Source organism: Sporothrix brasiliensis (assembly GCF_000820605.1).
Source record: "Sporothrix brasiliensis 5110 chromosome Unknown Cont20, whole genome shotgun sequence".
Taxonomy (NCBI): Eukaryota; Fungi; Ascomycota; class Sordariomycetes; order Ophiostomatales; family Ophiostomataceae; genus Sporothrix; species Sporothrix brasiliensis.
Window position 1 is genome coordinate 4,926,395 of NW_024467139.1, and position 16,431 is coordinate 4,942,825.

Below are 16,431 nucleotides of genomic sequence, written 5' to 3' on the forward strand. Positions count from 1 at the left end.
GCCAAAAAAAAAAAAAAAAAAAAAAAAAAAAAAAGAAAAAAGAAACTAGACGAGAGAAATTTAATGAGTAGTTGTAGTGAGTTTGGCAAGATTGGCAAGCACGAACGGCAGGACTATGACTCGAACCTGCCGCTGTAGACCGTGAAGCGGAGTGGCCCTATTTTTATTTATTTCCGTGTTCCCGCTTCCCTTCCGAACGTTGCATCTGGTATCCCCTCACTGTGATTTTCTGTGACTTTCTGTGCACGCCAACAACCTCCCTTGCCCACCACAACCATGGAGTCTACACTGCCATTGCCCTTCGTGGTGAGCGTCCCAGCTGCCCTCGACAGCGTCGGCGAAGGCCTCACACCCGCCGAGATCGCTGTGCTGGGAACCATCTTCCTCCAGGCGAACCCCGCCAACCTGTCCCAGTTGCAGGCGCTCCTGGCCGCCCGCGGCGCCGAGCTCGTGCCCTTTGTCGATGGCACTGCCCTGACCTCGCCCGACGACGTCGTCGCCCTCCTCGACCTTGGCGCCCGCCGTGTCTTTGTCCAGCCGTCGCAGCTCGCCGAGCTGGCGCCCACCTATGGAGCCCGTGTTGCGGCTGCTGTGTCGGCCACCGATGCCAACGCGGCCTCCCTTGCCAGCGCGACCACCGCCGAGCAGGGCGGCCTGCTCGTGACGGACCTCGACGTGGCTGCCTCGACCAGCAGCGCCTTTATCGAAGCCGCCGCCGCGACCAAGACGAACCCCTTCCTCTTCGTGCAACCCGCGCCGGCGTCCGTTGCCAGCCCCACGGCCGTCTCCACGTTTGCCGAGTCGGCGGCGCGCATCCACGCCATCCCCATCCTGCCCTCGACAGCCCTGACGACGGCGACGGACAGCCAAGACAAGGTGTCGGTGGCCGGCCTGCTGGAGGCGGCGTGGCAGTCGGACCGCCCGGACAAGCTGGTGACGACCGTCGTGACGGACCAGTCGGGCGCCGCGCTGGGCCTGGTCTACAGCAGCGTGGCGAGCGTGGCGGAGGCGCTGCGCACGCAGACGGGCGTCTACCAGAGCCGCAAGCGCGGACTGTGGCACAAGGGCGCCACCTCGGGCGACACGCAGACGCTGCTGCGCGTCGGCCTCGACTGTGACCGCGACGCGCTGCACTTTGTGGTGCGCCAGGAGGGCCGCCGCTTCTGCCACCTGGACCAGTTTGGCTGCTTCGGCGATCTGCAGGGTGTCGCCCGGCTGGACCAGACGCTGCGGGCCCGCAAGGCGTCTGCACCGGCCGGTTCCTACACGGCGCGCCTGTTCTCCGACGAAAAGCTGCTGCGCGCCAAGATTATGGAGGAGGCGGAGGAGCTGTGCGACGCCAAGACGCAGCAGGAGGTGGCCTTTGAGGCCGCCGACCTGATTTACTTTGCGCTCGTGAAGGCGACGGCGGCCGGTGTCAGCTTGGCCGACATTGAGCGCAGCCTGGACGCCAAGGGTCTCAAGGTCCAGCGCCGCCCGGGCAACGCCAAGCCCAAGTGGGAGGAGAAGGCGACGGAGAAGGCTGCCCCTGCTCCGGCTGCTGCTCCGGCCGCTGCTCCGGCTGCTGCTGTGGCTGTTGCCAAGCCGTCTGTCGACGACCGCATCGCGATGAAGCGCATCGACGCGTCCAAGGTCTCGGCCGCCGACATTGACGAGGCCCTTCGGCGGCCGTCGCAAAAGTCGTCCGAGGCCATCATGAAGATCGTCACGCCCATCATCGACGACGTCCGCGCCAACGGGGACAAGGCGCTGCTCTCGTACACGCACAAGTTTGAAAAGGCCACGTCGCTGACGTCGCCCGTGCTCAAGGCACCCTTCCCGCCGGAGCTCATGCAGCTGTCCGACGAGACGCGCGCCGCCATCGACGTGTCGTTCAACAACATCCGCACGTTCCACGCCGCCCAGAAGGAGGACAAGCCCCTGTCCGTCGAGACCATGCCGGGCGTCGTCTGCAGCCGCTTCGCGCGGCCCATTGCGCGCGTCGGCCTCTACGTGCCCGGCGGCACCGCCGTCCTGCCCAGCACGGCACTCATGCTGGGCGTCCCCGCCATGGTCGCCGGCTGCAGCACCATTGTTCTGGCCAGCCCGCCGCGCGCCGACGGCACCATTACGCCCGAGATTGTCTACGTCGCCCACAAGGTCGGCGCCGAGAGCATCGTCCTGGCCGGCGGTGCCCAGGCGGTCGCCGCCATGGCGTACGGCACGGAGAGCGTCAGCAAGGTCGACAAGATCCTGGGCCCCGGCAACCAGTTTGTCACGGCCGCCAAGATGCTCGTGAGCAACGACACCAACGCGGGTGTCGGCATCGACATGCCGGCGGGGCCCTCGGAGGTGCTGGTCGTGGCGGACGCCGAGGCCAACCCGGCGTTTGTGGCGTCGGATCTGCTGTCGCAGGCGGAGCACGGCGTGGACAGCCAGGTGGTGCTGCTGGCGGTCGACCTCAGCGAGGCGCAGCTGGCGGCGATCGAGGCGGAGGTGCACAGCCAGGCCATGGCGCTGCCGCGCGTGGACATTGTGCGCGGCGCGATTGCGCACTCGGTGGCGGTGCAGGTGCCGAACCTGGACGTGGCCATGGCCGTCAGCAACGCGTACGCGCCCGAGCACCTGATTTTGCAGGTCCGGGACGCGCCGGCGCTCGTGCCCAAGGTGCTCAACGCCGGCAGCGTGTTTGTCGGTGCCTGGACGCCCGAGAGCGTGGGCGACTACTCGGCTGGCGTCAACCACTCGCTGCCGACGTACGGGTTCGCCAAGCAGTACTCGGGCGTGAACCTGGGCTCGTTTGTCAAGCACATTACCAGCTCGAACCTGACGGTCGAGGGCCTGCGCAATGTGGGCGGCGCCGTGATGCAGCTGGCCAAGGTGGAGGAGCTGGAGGCCCACCGCCGGGCCGTGAGCATCCGTCTGGCGTCGTTGGAGAAGTAAAGCAGGCATAGCTTGGGCCACACGAACGGCTTTGTCAATGAGGTGATCTAGGTACGGTGTTTTGTTGATTTTTTTCATGTTGTGTTTGAAATGAAGCGGCGATAGAGAATGTTAAATACATTAACGTTACATTATTTTCAAGATTTTCTTGACAATATTCAAGTTTGATTTCCATTATTTGTGCGCTTCTAGGATTGCCATACATAGAGTCGTACACTCATACATGCTCTACGATGACCAAAACGCCTGAATGTGAACAAACGAACGCCGGCTATGAATGTAACGCGTGGTACAAGTAAAGGTACATCGTGGGACGATTGTCTGAGGTTCTCGCTCAATTCTGCCATGCTTCTCTTGGCTTCCCACACGAGCCGCACGTGGTGTGCTTATGTCCCATGTTGGCCCAACACATGGTGCACATCCACGTGGCCGAAGCGGGTGCCGGAGAGGACGAAGACGGTGCAGAATTGGACGAAGATGCGATCGACGAGGAGGCGGGAGCTGGCCTGGGAGGTTGGTTGGGTGGCGGTGGCGCCGGCCTGTGTTTGGCCAGGATCTTGTCAAACGTCGAGCCGCCATTGCTGGAGCTGCCATTGCTGACAACACTGTCGACACCGCTGGTCAAGTTCGCCGGCGGTGGCGACCGTGGCCGGGCTCTGGCGCTGGTCGAGGTCATGGACGAGACGGAGCCACCACGCGTCGAGGGAGTAAAACGAACCTGCTTCTTGACGCGCGGTTTCTTAGCGGGTTGTCCCGACTGCCGCATGGCCGATGCGCGGGCTGAGGCGGCAGCGGCCGCATTCTGAGCAGCAGGGGAGCGGCGGGGCACGAGCGGTACCGACCTAGACGTCGGTGGAGGGGGTGCCGGGCGATGTGCTAGTGGCGGTGGTGGTGGTGGACGGAGGGACGTAGGAGAGTTGGAATGTGCGTGGGAGTGCGAAGATCTGTGCGACGATGGCTGTCCGTCCTTCCCAGCGTTTTTTGGAGGCGACGACGAGGATGTACGCTCGACGCCGCAGGCATCGCAGACAAGATACGTGCTTGGGTTGTGCAGCGTACAAATGCTGCAGGTCCAACCACGGCTGGAGTTGGAGGACGTGGCGCCGGAAGAACTCGATCGGGGCCGCGCGCCCGAGCTCGAACTGAGTTCGGCCGGCTTCGGACCAGGCGGGGGAGGTGCGCGGCGTGTTGCTGTTCCTGGCGGGACAGCAGACATGGACGTAGGGCGTGGCCGTGTTGTTGGCGGAGGCGGTGCTGGACGACGGTGCTGCGGCGGCGGTCCTCGAGGCGGGTCAACATGCATGATGTCGCCATCAATCACGATGGGCGAGGCACTGCTTGCACCCCGGCTTCGGTCCCCGTTGGGTGACGACAGCCACCCGCCGCTGCCCTCTGGCCGCTCGGCCGTCGGCGGGACATACCGATCGCCCAGCCGCTGTCGCTCGTCCTCCTGGACCAGTTCCCACAGGGCCTGGGCAATGGCGGCGTCGTTGGCGGCGTCCTCCTCGGCCTGGGTGCGGAACCCGTTGCGGGCCGCCTGTTCGGCGAGCCACTTGCGGGTCTGGTCGGTGTACTCCGACTGCGGTCCGTCAGTCGCACAGCCGCGCATGGTCTCGGGGGTGTGGCTATTGCGGCGGGCGACTGCATCGGCGATGACGCTGCGCAAGTCGTTGGCCGGCGACGACGCCGATCCGCCGAGGCGGTGACCGGTACTCTTGCTGCCACTGCTCCGATGTCTGCTCTGGCGCTCCTTTTCAGCAGCCTTGGCTTGGCGTCGCTCGGCGGCTGCGCGGGCCAAGCGCCGGGCCTCGTCCATGGAGATGGGCCGCTTCAGCGTGTTGGAAGCAGCCGAGGAGGGGCCGCTGGACGTGATGCCCGTTGCGCCCCAGTTGTTTCTGCCGCTGTTGTCAAAGTCCCCACCCAGCCGGTGGCCCTCACTCAAGAAGCCCTCGCCCGTAAAGCCCTTGAGGGCCAGGGCCATGTGCTCGTCCCGCAGCTGGTTCCAGAGGGCATGGAAGACGGCATCGTGGGGGCCGTGGACGATGTGTGCCAGCTCGTGCAGTAGGGTGTCGGCGACCTGCTCGAGCGGCAGGAACAGCGAGGCATCGCCTGGGTAGCGCAGCCTCAGCAAGATCTTCTGGCCCTTGTTGATGTTGAGGCCGAGCAGGTTGGCCTGGTCCGGGTAGAATTCGGAGAGCTCGCGGACCTTCCAGCGGCGGGCGCGCATCAACGGCTTGACGAGAGAGGCGACGCGGCGGAGGAGCTGCAGGGCGTCGGCCGCGCGTGGGAAGTCGCGGAGGTGCGAGTATGCGAGGACAACGGGGTCGTGTTCTGGCATGATGGTGGCGGACGAGGAAGAGTAGAAGTGGAATGAAAAGACGGACGCGAAAGAGGAGGAGGAGTGAAGTGTGAAGGAAGTGAAGTTGTAGGCAGCAGAATTTCCGGTTGGTCACGGCAGGTGCGGTGGGCTGCTCTGGACACTGAGCGGCAGGAGCGATGCACACGCTGTGGACGCAAAAGAGCGCTGCAAGATGTGCTTTTCACGGAAAGCTCCCACGCTTGAGACACGGTGACAACTGCCTCATAAACGCAAGAATACATGGGCTGAGAAATACGAGTACCGCAGGAAGAGATATAAGCTGGAATCATCGAGGCGAGGCTTTGAGCCAAATAAACAGTGGGTCACTGTAAGGCGGTCTTGATAGGGCGCTAGCGCAGTTCAGGCAGTCCACGTCATTGTCACTGGCGGTGGCTGGGAGGACGCGCGGGAAGGAACGACACGGAGACATGTTTAAAAAAAAAGAAGTAACGTGACGCAAGCTGTCAGCTCAGGCGAGGGTGAAGTGAAATCTGAAATCTCAGTTTGGTGAATGGACGAGCCGTTGAACAACAGAATGGCAGGCAGAGATAAAGATAAGACGTACAGTGGCACAAACAATGCACCTTGTAATACGCGTAAGGTGTAGCTGAGCACTGAGGGAGCAATACGCGAGCTAGCTCGTACATTGAATCGGAGTCGGCGGGACTGTCGTATTTGTTTCTTCCTTGGTCGCTGGTACTGTGAGCTGTCTACTCAACTCTGCGTCCTGGGCCTGGGGCAAGGCAACCGTCACAGCCTCGCGGCGTGGGTGGTTTGCCTCCTTTAGCTGTACTTTCCCAAATAGGCAATCCGGTTAGTTGCACGCGTCTCCTCCTTTTCCTGCAAATGCATCCCAATATCAGGGGTAACACAGCGGTTCACAATTCGCATCGTCTCGCTTTCACCATTGTCTACGATGCAGTACAACGCATGCTGCATTCCATGTCACTTTGTGCGTCCAACAACCAGACAGCTGCTCTGCTCAACGACGCGGTTGGCGACACAATAGCACGCGCAGTATATGGAGCACAGAAGAGAGAAAAAAATACGAGGCACGCAAAAGACGAACAAATTAGGAGGCAGGGCGAGCCTTAGACTCAGGCTGAATGCGACGGTGTTTGGCAACGTACGCCAGGGAGCGGTTGGTTGTCAAAGGACGGCTTGCAGATCACGGGGCAAGCACCTTCAGACGAATGAGGAGCAGACACGCAAAGTGCGAAACGAGAAAAACAGGATCGTTTCGTCTATGTACCGATGGCGAGAACCGACAAGATGGGAAGAGAAAATGATATGCACACGAAAGAACAGGCTCAAGACAGGCCGAAGAGAGAAACAGCACAAAACTGACAAAGAATAGAAACGAATCGTCTGCGTACGGAGTACGACAGGATACACGAACCAAGATACCCTGATACGAAAAACAAGCCCGAGTTTACACACAAATCCGCGCAAAGAGTCCTGCGCCAACGCCTCTAGGCCTTCGGGGCAAAGCCGAGTTGTGTGTTGCCGCCATGGAAGACGACAAACTGGCTCTTGAAGAACACGTCGCCATAAATGCTAAACGGGAAACCGGCCGACGACTGGACGCCGCCAAAGCACATCTGTGCACCGCTGGCATCCTTGGTGCTGGTGGGCGCCAGGTTCATGAAGCCGCCCAGGACAACGGCGTTGTAGGAGCCGATGGCCAGGGTCAGGTTCGGCAGCGCCTCGTCGCACCGGAAGATGAAGCCGCCAGCCGCCTGGCTGTTGACGGCCGACCGGATCTGGCCGTAGTAGGCGTTGACGATGCCGTCGGGCAAGAACAGGAGCGTGGTGCCGGTGTCGGCAATGGCCTGGTGCGGGAAGCTCGTGAAGTTGGCGGTGGACGAGTTGCCGACCGAAAACCCGCCCGACTCAAACTGCCAGAAGCCGTTGGTGATGTTGGCGTCGATGAACGAGAGGCTGCCCTTGAACTCGGTCGTGTCGATGAAGCCAAAGTTGTAGTTACCGGCTAGGAGACCACATGTTAGAAAATGAAGGCGAAGCAAACCAGAGAGGGGGGGGGGACAAAATGGGAAAAGGGGAAAAGTGCGACTTACCCTCGCTCTTCTTCAGGTTGGCCGTGAAGAGCGGCATGGCCAGGTCGGCCATGGCATTGGAGAAAAAGGTCTTTTGCGGCGTCGGCTGCACCTGGTTGATCGAGTTCATGGCCAGGCCCAGCAGGCCCGACGACGCCGCGTCGCTCGAAAAGGACGCCGACACCTGCTTGGCCGACTCCACCGCCTGGTTCTGGACGGTCACGCCGCCCACGCTCACCGTGTCGAGGTACACGTCGCCCGACGAGCTGCTGCCGTCGCCGTACCGGATGTTCCACGTGGCGCCCGCCAGCACTTTGGCCGTCGTGCTCGCCGCAATGTTGTACAGCTTCTGGCCGCCCTGCTGCGCCTTGGGCGTCTCCGAGCTGAACACCCACAGGTCCGACGAGCCCGTGTCAAAGTCGAGGTTGAGCGTCTGGGGCGGCGTGCCGATGGTGACCTGGGCCAGGTACTCCGCGTCAAACATTTGCGGGATCGCGGCGACCATGCCCTGGCCCGCGTCGGTCGACGCGTTGCCCCCTGCAGACCCGGAGCTTCCGCTACTCCCCGAACTGCCCGAACTTCCAGAACTTCCAGAACTTCCAGAACTTCCCGAGCCGCCCGCTATGCCCCCGCTGCCGGGCGTGATGCCCAGCGACAGCAGGATTTCCTCGAGGATCAGGAGCAGCTCGGGCGGGATCTGGAGGCCGAACTTGGCGTAGGCTTTGGCCATGGCACGAGGACCGCGGCCTTGTTGCATGAATCCGGTGTTGAGGACCTGGGGCGCGCGGAAGGTCTGGCCACCGACCACCGAGACTTCAAGCATCTCCTTTGTGACTTCGATGTTGCGGCCGGCCGTCGGGCTCTTGCTCTTGGCAACGGCGGCTGTCAGCGCGCCGGGCGCGAGGGCCACCAAGGACACTGCCACGGCAGCAGACGAGACGGCAAATTTCATGACGGGCGCGTGTGGAATTGTGGGCTGGAATAAACAGAAAGGCCGTTTTGTATGGTAGGCAAAAGGAACGAGGAAGAAAAGAAAAGACTGAAGAAGAAATAACAACGTGAAAAAAAGAATGAAAGGCCCGTCTAGGGACGTCGAGATATCAAAAGAATGAAATAAAAAAGATTGCCGTAGATATTGGAGAGAGAAGGGTATCAGATGAAAGGTAGGAACCCAGCCAAGACCAGCCAAGAAACAGGAAACAAGCAGAATGGGGTCACGAAGGGAAGAGGAGAGAGATGAAAGAGTAAAGGAAGGGGGAAAGAGGAAGGAAAAAAGAGAAGACAAGAAGGAAAACAAAAAAAAGAGCCAAGCACGGAAGACAAAAGACGGCGAGCCAAGACACATAAAGGCAAAAACAACAGGATAGCGAAGAAAGGAGAAAACGCGGCAGGATCGACAACAGCAGCTGGGGGGGGATCCAGACCTTCCGAGGACAAAAGGAGGTGGTGAGGCATAGAAATTAATGTCAAGACATGACTTTGGCGTAGGGACTACCGTTTACTGAAAACATGCGAGTTTCTTGGACTCCTGCCCGCTTGCCTTGGCCGGGGTAGAAGGGATGACCAGCAGATCATGCGCTCTACAATTTGCATTCCAAGTGTGCAAAGTAAACTACAGTCTGCCCAGAAACCTGCATCGATTCCAAGAGCGGCTATCTGTTTCATGGAAACTACCTGCCAGAAGTAAAAAGGATGTGGCAGTGTGTGTTGTGTGTGTTGTCAAGGCGGCCACGATAGAAACGGCGACAGCTGGACAGTGCCATATTCAAAGACGAGGGTGGAGAGACGAACAAAACAGACAGGGATTGGAAGACTTGGACAATGGTAAATGCTTGGCTCTTTGTGCCGGGCCGGGAGGGTTGCGAGACACGACAAGACGGCGATCATTTATGGGAAGTTCTGGAGATTCTGTAACGGGGGGTATGAAAAGGGGGTGGGGGCTGTTTCTGGTAGAATGGCCTGTGAAGAGAATGGAGGCGAGACGAGAGAGGCGTGGCGAAATAATCAATCCGAAAACAATCCGAAGACAACGTGACTGAATTGGGGCAAGTGACGATGCTGTAAAATGAGAAAATAAATGAAAAGATGCGGAGGCGGCCGCATGAAGACATCAACGGCCTTTTGTCTCAGTGACGAAAATGACGTCGAGTGTTGATTGAACGATTGAAATTGGTGTAAGTGACACCAGCGCTCTCCACGTATTACGGCCAATGGTACAGTGGTACGGAGTACTGTCTTCTGTCGCTGGTCATGTCGAAATCCCGTACGCCAACCTGCCCTGTCCTGTCCAGTCCTGTCCAGCCCAGACAGACCCTTGCCCGTTCACTGTGTTTCCGACATGTCAAGCATGACGAGTACGCCATATTGGATGAAGGGCAAACCGAGCATGAGCAAGTGAGTTTGTGCATGTTGTGACTTCTTGCTAGACTAGGTTTAACCACATGTCGTCGTGTTGTTGATGCAAAATTCTGGTTGAATTGTTTTCATTCTGGAAAATCCAACGTACAGCGAAACGACCGTGCAACGGACATTTACCGACGTTTGTCTACGCAACTGTAGAGGTTCCTGTTCTTTCGTTCGGACGATTTTCATCGGTCGCCTTCCTCATCGGACAAGTACGTCGCACGTACGTCGTAATGCAGTGCTCACAGCCTCACAGTCCGATGGAGGCTCCGCGTGCAGCAGTTGGGACCCCTGGGCTGTCAAAGCATGGCCAGCCCGCGGTCGATCAGGAGCCTCCATTTATGCTTACCGCTCGACGCTGTGTCAGGCTTTGACGCCCCCTGTCCTTTGACGACCATCGCTTGACTGCAATTGCTCATTCTGAGTTGTATTTTGCGTAATGTGTACGACATGCGATGCATTGCATCTGCTTCGTTTGACTGGCGACCGTCATCCTTGTCACGGCTTGAAGGTTCTGCTTTGTGTTGTAAACATGTAATCTTCAAAACAGACAAGACAACAAAACGAGTCGGACAATATCTTGAATCGCCCCGACTTGAGTTGTGGTTGATCGAGATCTTGGCTCCTTATTTTGAACTGCGGCTGTGTATAGTCAATGCCCTTATTCCGAGTGGACAGACAACACAGCTAGTGGCTAGGCAGTTTACGCGGAGAATTTGAAAACGGGGAATACAAAGAAAAGACGAAGGATGAGGCGGCAGATCGAACATGCACAGGCCGCGTAGGCCTGGAGGATTCAAACAGAGCACAGCGCAACGATGATAACATGATACCGTTTACGTCTCTACAAAAACAAAAGGATAAATACCAACGACGACAAGCAGAGACGAGCATCCGCAAAGAGTCCAGACTTTCAGATTTCGGCAGTTGTTGCAGCACGACACCAACACAATAGCCGAGGACGACATGTAGTATTGTGACATTACCGTTCTGACTGCGGAGGATGACCTCACCCACCGCGCCATTTTTCGTCTGTTCTTTGTCATGCCAAAGGCCCGGGAGCGGCTTTCGTATTTTTGGCCGCTCCGGATGCCGGCCAGGGCCGCATCTAGCTATAATGCGCCGTAGCTTGTTCGTTTTTGGCAGTTTTAGCGCTGCCGAGACCCCCCCACATGCGCGCGACAGCGGACTTTACAGCACATAACCCCACCCTCTCAGCCCTGTGGTGTTCTTATGCCGTTCGGGGGACAGTCGTCTATTGGTCATCTGCTGCCGCCCCGCCAACGCGCTCGCCTGGCAATGCTTAGCGGTTCACTGGTGGCATCCGGTCTCCGAGATGCGCCGCCGCCGTCACGTCAACGTCACCGCACTTGGTCGTATTCCTTTCGCTCTCCTCGTAACCATTTCTCGCGGTGGCTCTCTTCCTTTTGTCGCCTTTTCCCCTTCTGGCCCATCCGGTATTTTCACCTGCTTTCTGGCTTCACTTCTCCCTTCTTTTGTTTCCATCGCCGTGGCCATTCTCAATCCCCAAAAAGATAGCGACGAAACTGGAGCAGTCTCCAGCGGGCAGTGGCATTGGCATTTCAGCTTCGCGGCATTCGATAGAAGAGCCGAATCTTAAATTGTCTTTCTTCGTACTGCCTTGTGTCGCACGACATTCACGGCCGTTGTGACCCGCACCAGACGGCGCAGAATTCTTCCGTGGCCGAGACAGAACAGCCAGAGGACAGACGCTTTTCATAAAACAACGAGAAGCCCGTCGCTTTGAATTTGATGCATACGGCGTCTCTCGAGTCCCTCCTCGCCTTTGCAGCTCATCGTCTCCCCCTGCCGTCTGCCCTTGCCGCCTCCACTATGCCGCTCCCGTCGGCCATTGCCGATCCGCTCGAGGACGCCTTTTACCGCCTCGCCACGTTTGGCCACGCTCGCCCAAAGCTCTTCGCCGCCGCTTCTGCGTCCCTCGTCGGCGTGCTGTTGCTGCTGCCCCCGGCCTACCGCTCCTACCGCGGCTACCTTGCCCTCGGGCCCGGCGGCATCTCCCACAACGTCTGGGGATGGCTCTACCAAGGCATTGGCCAGCTCTTTGCCATCCGCGATCCCCGCAGCACCAGCGACTTTGAGAAGCCGTCGCAGGCCGTCCTTGCTCGCTACGGCGGCAGCGCGCGCGCCCAAAAGTCGTACCTGGACATTGACACGACCCTGCCCGCACGCCAGGGGCCGCGGCCCACCATTCCGGGCTACACGGCGCCCCAGCGGCAGACAACCGATATCGCGAGCGATCCGGCGGCGACGCGCGCAGCCCAGGAGGCGTTCCTCGAGGCCGTGGCGGCGGCGAATCCTGACGTGCTTGAGATCCGGCCGTCGGCGCTCGAAGGGAACCAGACACCTGCGCTGTGGGCCAAGGACGCCGTGATACTGGGCGCCAAGTGGTCGGACCCCGATCCGACCAAACCCAAAAACCAGAATCGGGACCATGACCAGGGCCAGGACCAGACGTCTCCCAAGGGCGACAAAAAGGACAAGGAAAAGTTCAAATTCCCCCGGGCCCCCGTCGAGATCTGCCACGCCCACCCCGAGGCGAGCTCGCACATGCAGTTCAGCTTCGGCGATGCCTATTGGGTCGTCAAGGCCGGTTGGGGCGAGCGCCATCTGATGGCCGGCAGCCCGGCCGCCCGCATACCACCGACCTACCTGATTGTCTATGTCCCGCGGGACGAGCGCGAGCTTCAGGTCTGGAAGGAGCTGGTTATGGCCGCGGTTCGGTTCTCCGTCGGCGAGGACGTGGATGTCAACGACGTCAAGAAATAGCCGGAGCGCTCGTTGGAAATGAGAGACTTCGCCGAGTCGATGCCGTTAATGAAGAAGAACATGTATAATATCGCTTAATGCCCTTAATACAAATACCCACTCCGTATTGTCATCATCCTGCGCTTGTCTTCACGCTGGACATGCATGTTGTGCCTCCGGAAGGCATTTTGCGGCAACGAGCTGTCCTTTTCGATGAAACGAGAAACGAGCATGATCATGGTCTTTAGATGACTCATGCCGAATGTCGAGGAAGATGAAAGATGTTGCCTAGTGTACCAGCATCTCACTCGGCCTAGCTCCCGTTTGTCCGTTTCTTTTCCGTCCGCTCCCCGTCCTCGGGGCAGCCAAGGAGTAAATTAACTGACGCAGTGCTATATTCCACACGGCTTTCGTTGCGGCATCCACCCTGATTCTCCTTGCTTGAGCCCGAGTTTGTCGACTGCCATGTCCCAGTCCGACTTCCCGCTGCAGCGCAAGACTTTGTTTTTCTGGAAGCTGTCCAACGTCCGGTGGCCACAAACTCTGTCAGCATGCACGCAAACTGTATGCCCAGTAACCAGCTCTTAGTATGCATACGAGGGTTGCCCGGGAAGGGAAGGTGTGCCAAATCTTCTTCCAGGACAAGTGCAGAATCCGGGTACTAAGATTGACTGCCAAACATGCAGACAAACATGGAACAAGAGCGGCAGACTTTGCAGAGGGCAAAAGTGGACGGCAGGCAGCAAAAGACAATCAACGGCATTGTGTCCAGGCGTCCTGTCTAGGAAACTCGTACGATTGGGTGGTAAACAAACTCTAGAAATAACAAGGCGAGAAAGAAGTGGCAGTTGGAGCCCGACTACAGCCGTGACGAAAAGAGCAAAAATGTTTGACCTGTCGTATTTTTTTTGTCAGTGTCCCCAAATGTGCTCTGCCCCAATCACGTCGCCATCTCGTCTTCAATCACGCCAATAAGGAAGCGAACTGCCTTGAGCAAGCCATTGGGTATTGGGACGGAGTACATCAAAGCGGAATGGCGTTATGAGTGGGACCTGCCCGTATCAAAGTCAAACGGATGGAGAAAGGAAGGCCGTGTTGCTTTTGGGAAAACAATAGTTGTTCTGGTACGGGAGGACTGACGAGCAGTGCTGCAGGTAAGAAGCTGAAAAAATGCGAGCGCATGCATGTGCTGGCACTTGTCCCAGCATCTCAGCAGAGCTGCTTGTCCCCTCCCTCTTCTGTCGCATGTTGAGGCATGGTAGGCACACCTCTATTTGAAGGCGTTCAAGAGTCTCCTATTGACGGCCCGTCTTTGATACATCGTCGCCAACAAGGCGCAAGCTGACAAGGTGTCGGCCACCGTATCGTAACCTTACTAAACGGCAATCGAAAGAGACGATGATGCAGGTCGATAGCCTTGTTCTGTTCCATTTCTTGTTGATGACTTGCACCGACAGACCTTGTACCTAGTCATCCTGGCTCAGGCACTTTCTGAGGGCCTTTGTGAGGGCCGTACACCTGCTTGCCCATCGTCCCGGCACACCGTGACCCTTTCATGTTCGTAGTGTTCTGAAGTGTTGTATCGTGCCATTGTACCTTTTGTACAACATGCCGTCTTGACGGTCGAAAAAGCAAAGTCAAAAGTGTAAAACATTGCTATTGGCGAAATATAGAGGGTACTGAAAAGGCACGGAAACAGATGGAAGCATTTTGGCTCCATGCAACCAAATATCAACAGACTCCTCGGTAACTCCCTCGTTTGCAAATTACATTCGCTCTTCGCTTCTAAGACCTAGAAGCCATTTCTCTCAGCGAATCTGTCCAGGCAAACTGCACGGCAACTTACACCTGCTCGTAATCGCAAAGGCACAAAGATCCATCGGCAACATGACGAGGGAATATTAAAACAGGTCGTTCCGTAGTGTGTGGGCCTGTATGTTTGGCAGTTTGGCCGCTTTTCGGAGTTTGGTGTGGCTGAAGTGAGCCGTAGTACCACCGAGGTTTTCCTTCGACAAAAAAACCCACCGAACCCGCATCAAAAGTGGTAAAATAAGATTATAAACCTGCCGGTCGTTGGACCTAGCCTAGCCCGGTGAGGTTTCATATGATGTAGCACCGAGGGTAGGTCGCTCTATCCCAACTTTGCCTTCGGAATGATCGTCCACCTGTCCCGCTGACTGGTCCAAACGTGCCACGGTGAGGACAGATCAGAGTTGGTGGGGGGAGGAAACAAAAAACAAGATCGAAAACCTGCCGTGTCAAAGGTGAAAAGAACCTGACCCCAAATCATTCCCGGATGCCTTCTGCGTGCTAACGGAGATCCAACCGGGTTAACCGCCCACCAATCACACACCCAAGAACGATGAACATAAGCAGAGGGACTGGAGACGAGCAGCTTAAACGAAAGAGTACGGGAAAACGCAGATACCCTGGATAGAATTGCGCAACGTAGCATCCCAGGATCATTTTCCTTCTCCACATTCTCAGACATCATCCATGTGGGCCTTACATCTCTGTCCGTTTATGCTGTCTAGCCTTCTCTGTTGGCGATCGGCAACTGCTTCCTGTGATTTGGCGACTTGACCCCATAGTGAAGGCTACCATTTCCGCTCTTGTTTGCTGTTTTTTTAATATAAAAAAAAACCACTCGTATCAAACGAAGCAAACATGAAAAGTGAAAAGATCCGAGGATGTTGGGCGATGCTTGAGGTACTCGCAGAACTTGCCACATGGCCGGAGGTAATAAGTCGGGATGGAAAATGAACAAAGGCGAGAAGGCGGAGACGGCGACGAAGAACACTGAGGTAGGGGATCGAAAGGAAACAGTTCGAAAACAGGAAAGCGCACGCGAAACGACGTACGTGAATGAGGTGATACAAGAAACAGCCAGTGTGTATTGGGAAAGCCATGTGTCGAGTTCGTGCACGGTAGCTTCACCGAGGATTACAACGGCGAGGCGTCTGACCTTGAAAATATATCACCTTTATAACAAAAGAACAAAAGAAAAACTTGAACATAAAATATGATAGTGGAAGCAAGTCCTTGTGGACACAAGCCAGAGCTGAGATGCCTGAAAGCTCTTGTAGCGTGGGCAACAAAACGTGTCGTTCCAACCGAGCATGGCTCTGGCCCAAGCAGTTGACTTGGGCCGTGTATAAAGAAGTCCAAAAACCAGGGGATAAAAGACATCTGGCCAACATGTTAAAAAAATTCATGGCGGGTACTGCGGCAGAATCATCCGTGAATAGGCAAAGGGTGTTTGGCATTCTGAGAGAGCTTCATGCAAGTTGCTGCAGGTTGCTGCAGCTCAGTGTGTCCTGTGCGTTCGGTGGCTCAAAAATAAATGAGCAGAAATGTGACAGAATTGCTGGGTGGAGACAGAGAACACTGCACGAGACAGCAAAACGCAAGAACTGCATCGCAAAACAACAAAAGCGCGCGCGACAGGAGGGTCGACATGCAGACTGCAGATTGCGGCTTGCAAAACACAAATATGCAGGTCTTTTCTCGGTCGGCCAGGGGTGTGCACTCCTACAAGGGAATGGATGTGGTTGTGGACGGAAAATTAACTTGTGCTGGAAAGTGTCTCCACAGGGAGCAATACAGCACAAGGGAACAGTCATGCACTGGCCTGGGCTCGACGGTTCTTCGGGACACTCAGTATTCATTGAGAGTGTGGATCGTCAAAGGGTCCTTCCGTGCTCATCCATCCTTTGTCGTTTGTGATTCTCGAAACAGCTCCCGCCGCGGCACGTCCGAGTCCATGTGTGTTGTCAATTTGCGGCCCTTTTCCCGGGGTGGGCGATAAGCAAACCAGAGTGTCGAGGTATGAGAGAATATGACAGCCAGGGGGAACCTGGAAGACGAGAGAGCGAACAATATGATGCTAAGACGCCCGTCATG

General features: G+C 57.3%; 4 protein-coding genes across 4 annotated transcripts; 2 read left to right on the top strand and 2 right to left on the bottom strand.

Moving 5' to 3' along the window:
* Positions 1–276: 276 nt before the first annotated feature.
* On the top strand, positions 277–2,922 carry SPBR_06620 (phosphoribosyl-ATP pyrophosphohydrolase; the record flags this gene model as incomplete). Its single annotated transcript, XM_040764876.1, has 1 exon — positions 277–2,922. One exon carries the CDS (start codon positions 277–279, stop codon positions 2,920–2,922), a length of 2,646 nt encoding a protein of 881 aa, XP_040617293.1.
* Positions 2,923–3,256: 334 nt separating this feature from the next.
* On the bottom strand, positions 3,257–5,260 carry SPBR_06870 (uncharacterized protein; the record flags this gene model as incomplete). Its single annotated transcript, XM_040765126.1, has 1 exon — positions 3,257–5,260. The coding sequence occupies one exon, from the start codon at positions 5,258–5,260 to the stop codon at positions 3,257–3,259; it is 2,004 nt and encodes a 667-aa protein (XP_040617294.1).
* Positions 5,261–6,753: 1,493 nt separating this feature from the next.
* Positions 6,754–8,290, bottom strand: SPBR_07146 (aspergillopepsin I; the record flags this gene model as incomplete). The annotated part of the gene is made up of 2 exons (XM_040765400.1): positions 6,754–7,271; positions 7,360–8,290. The coding sequence occupies 2 exons, from the start codon at positions 8,288–8,290 to the stop codon at positions 6,754–6,756; spliced, it is 1,449 nt and encodes a 482-aa protein (XP_040617295.1).
* Positions 8,291–11,595: 3,305 nt separating this feature from the next.
* On the top strand, positions 11,596–12,549 carry SPBR_07634 (uncharacterized protein; the record flags this gene model as incomplete). The annotated part of the gene is made up of 1 exon (XM_040765888.1): positions 11,596–12,549. One exon carries the CDS (start codon positions 11,596–11,598, stop codon positions 12,547–12,549), a length of 954 nt encoding a protein of 317 aa, XP_040617296.1.
* Positions 12,550–16,431: the final 3,882 nt, after the last annotated feature.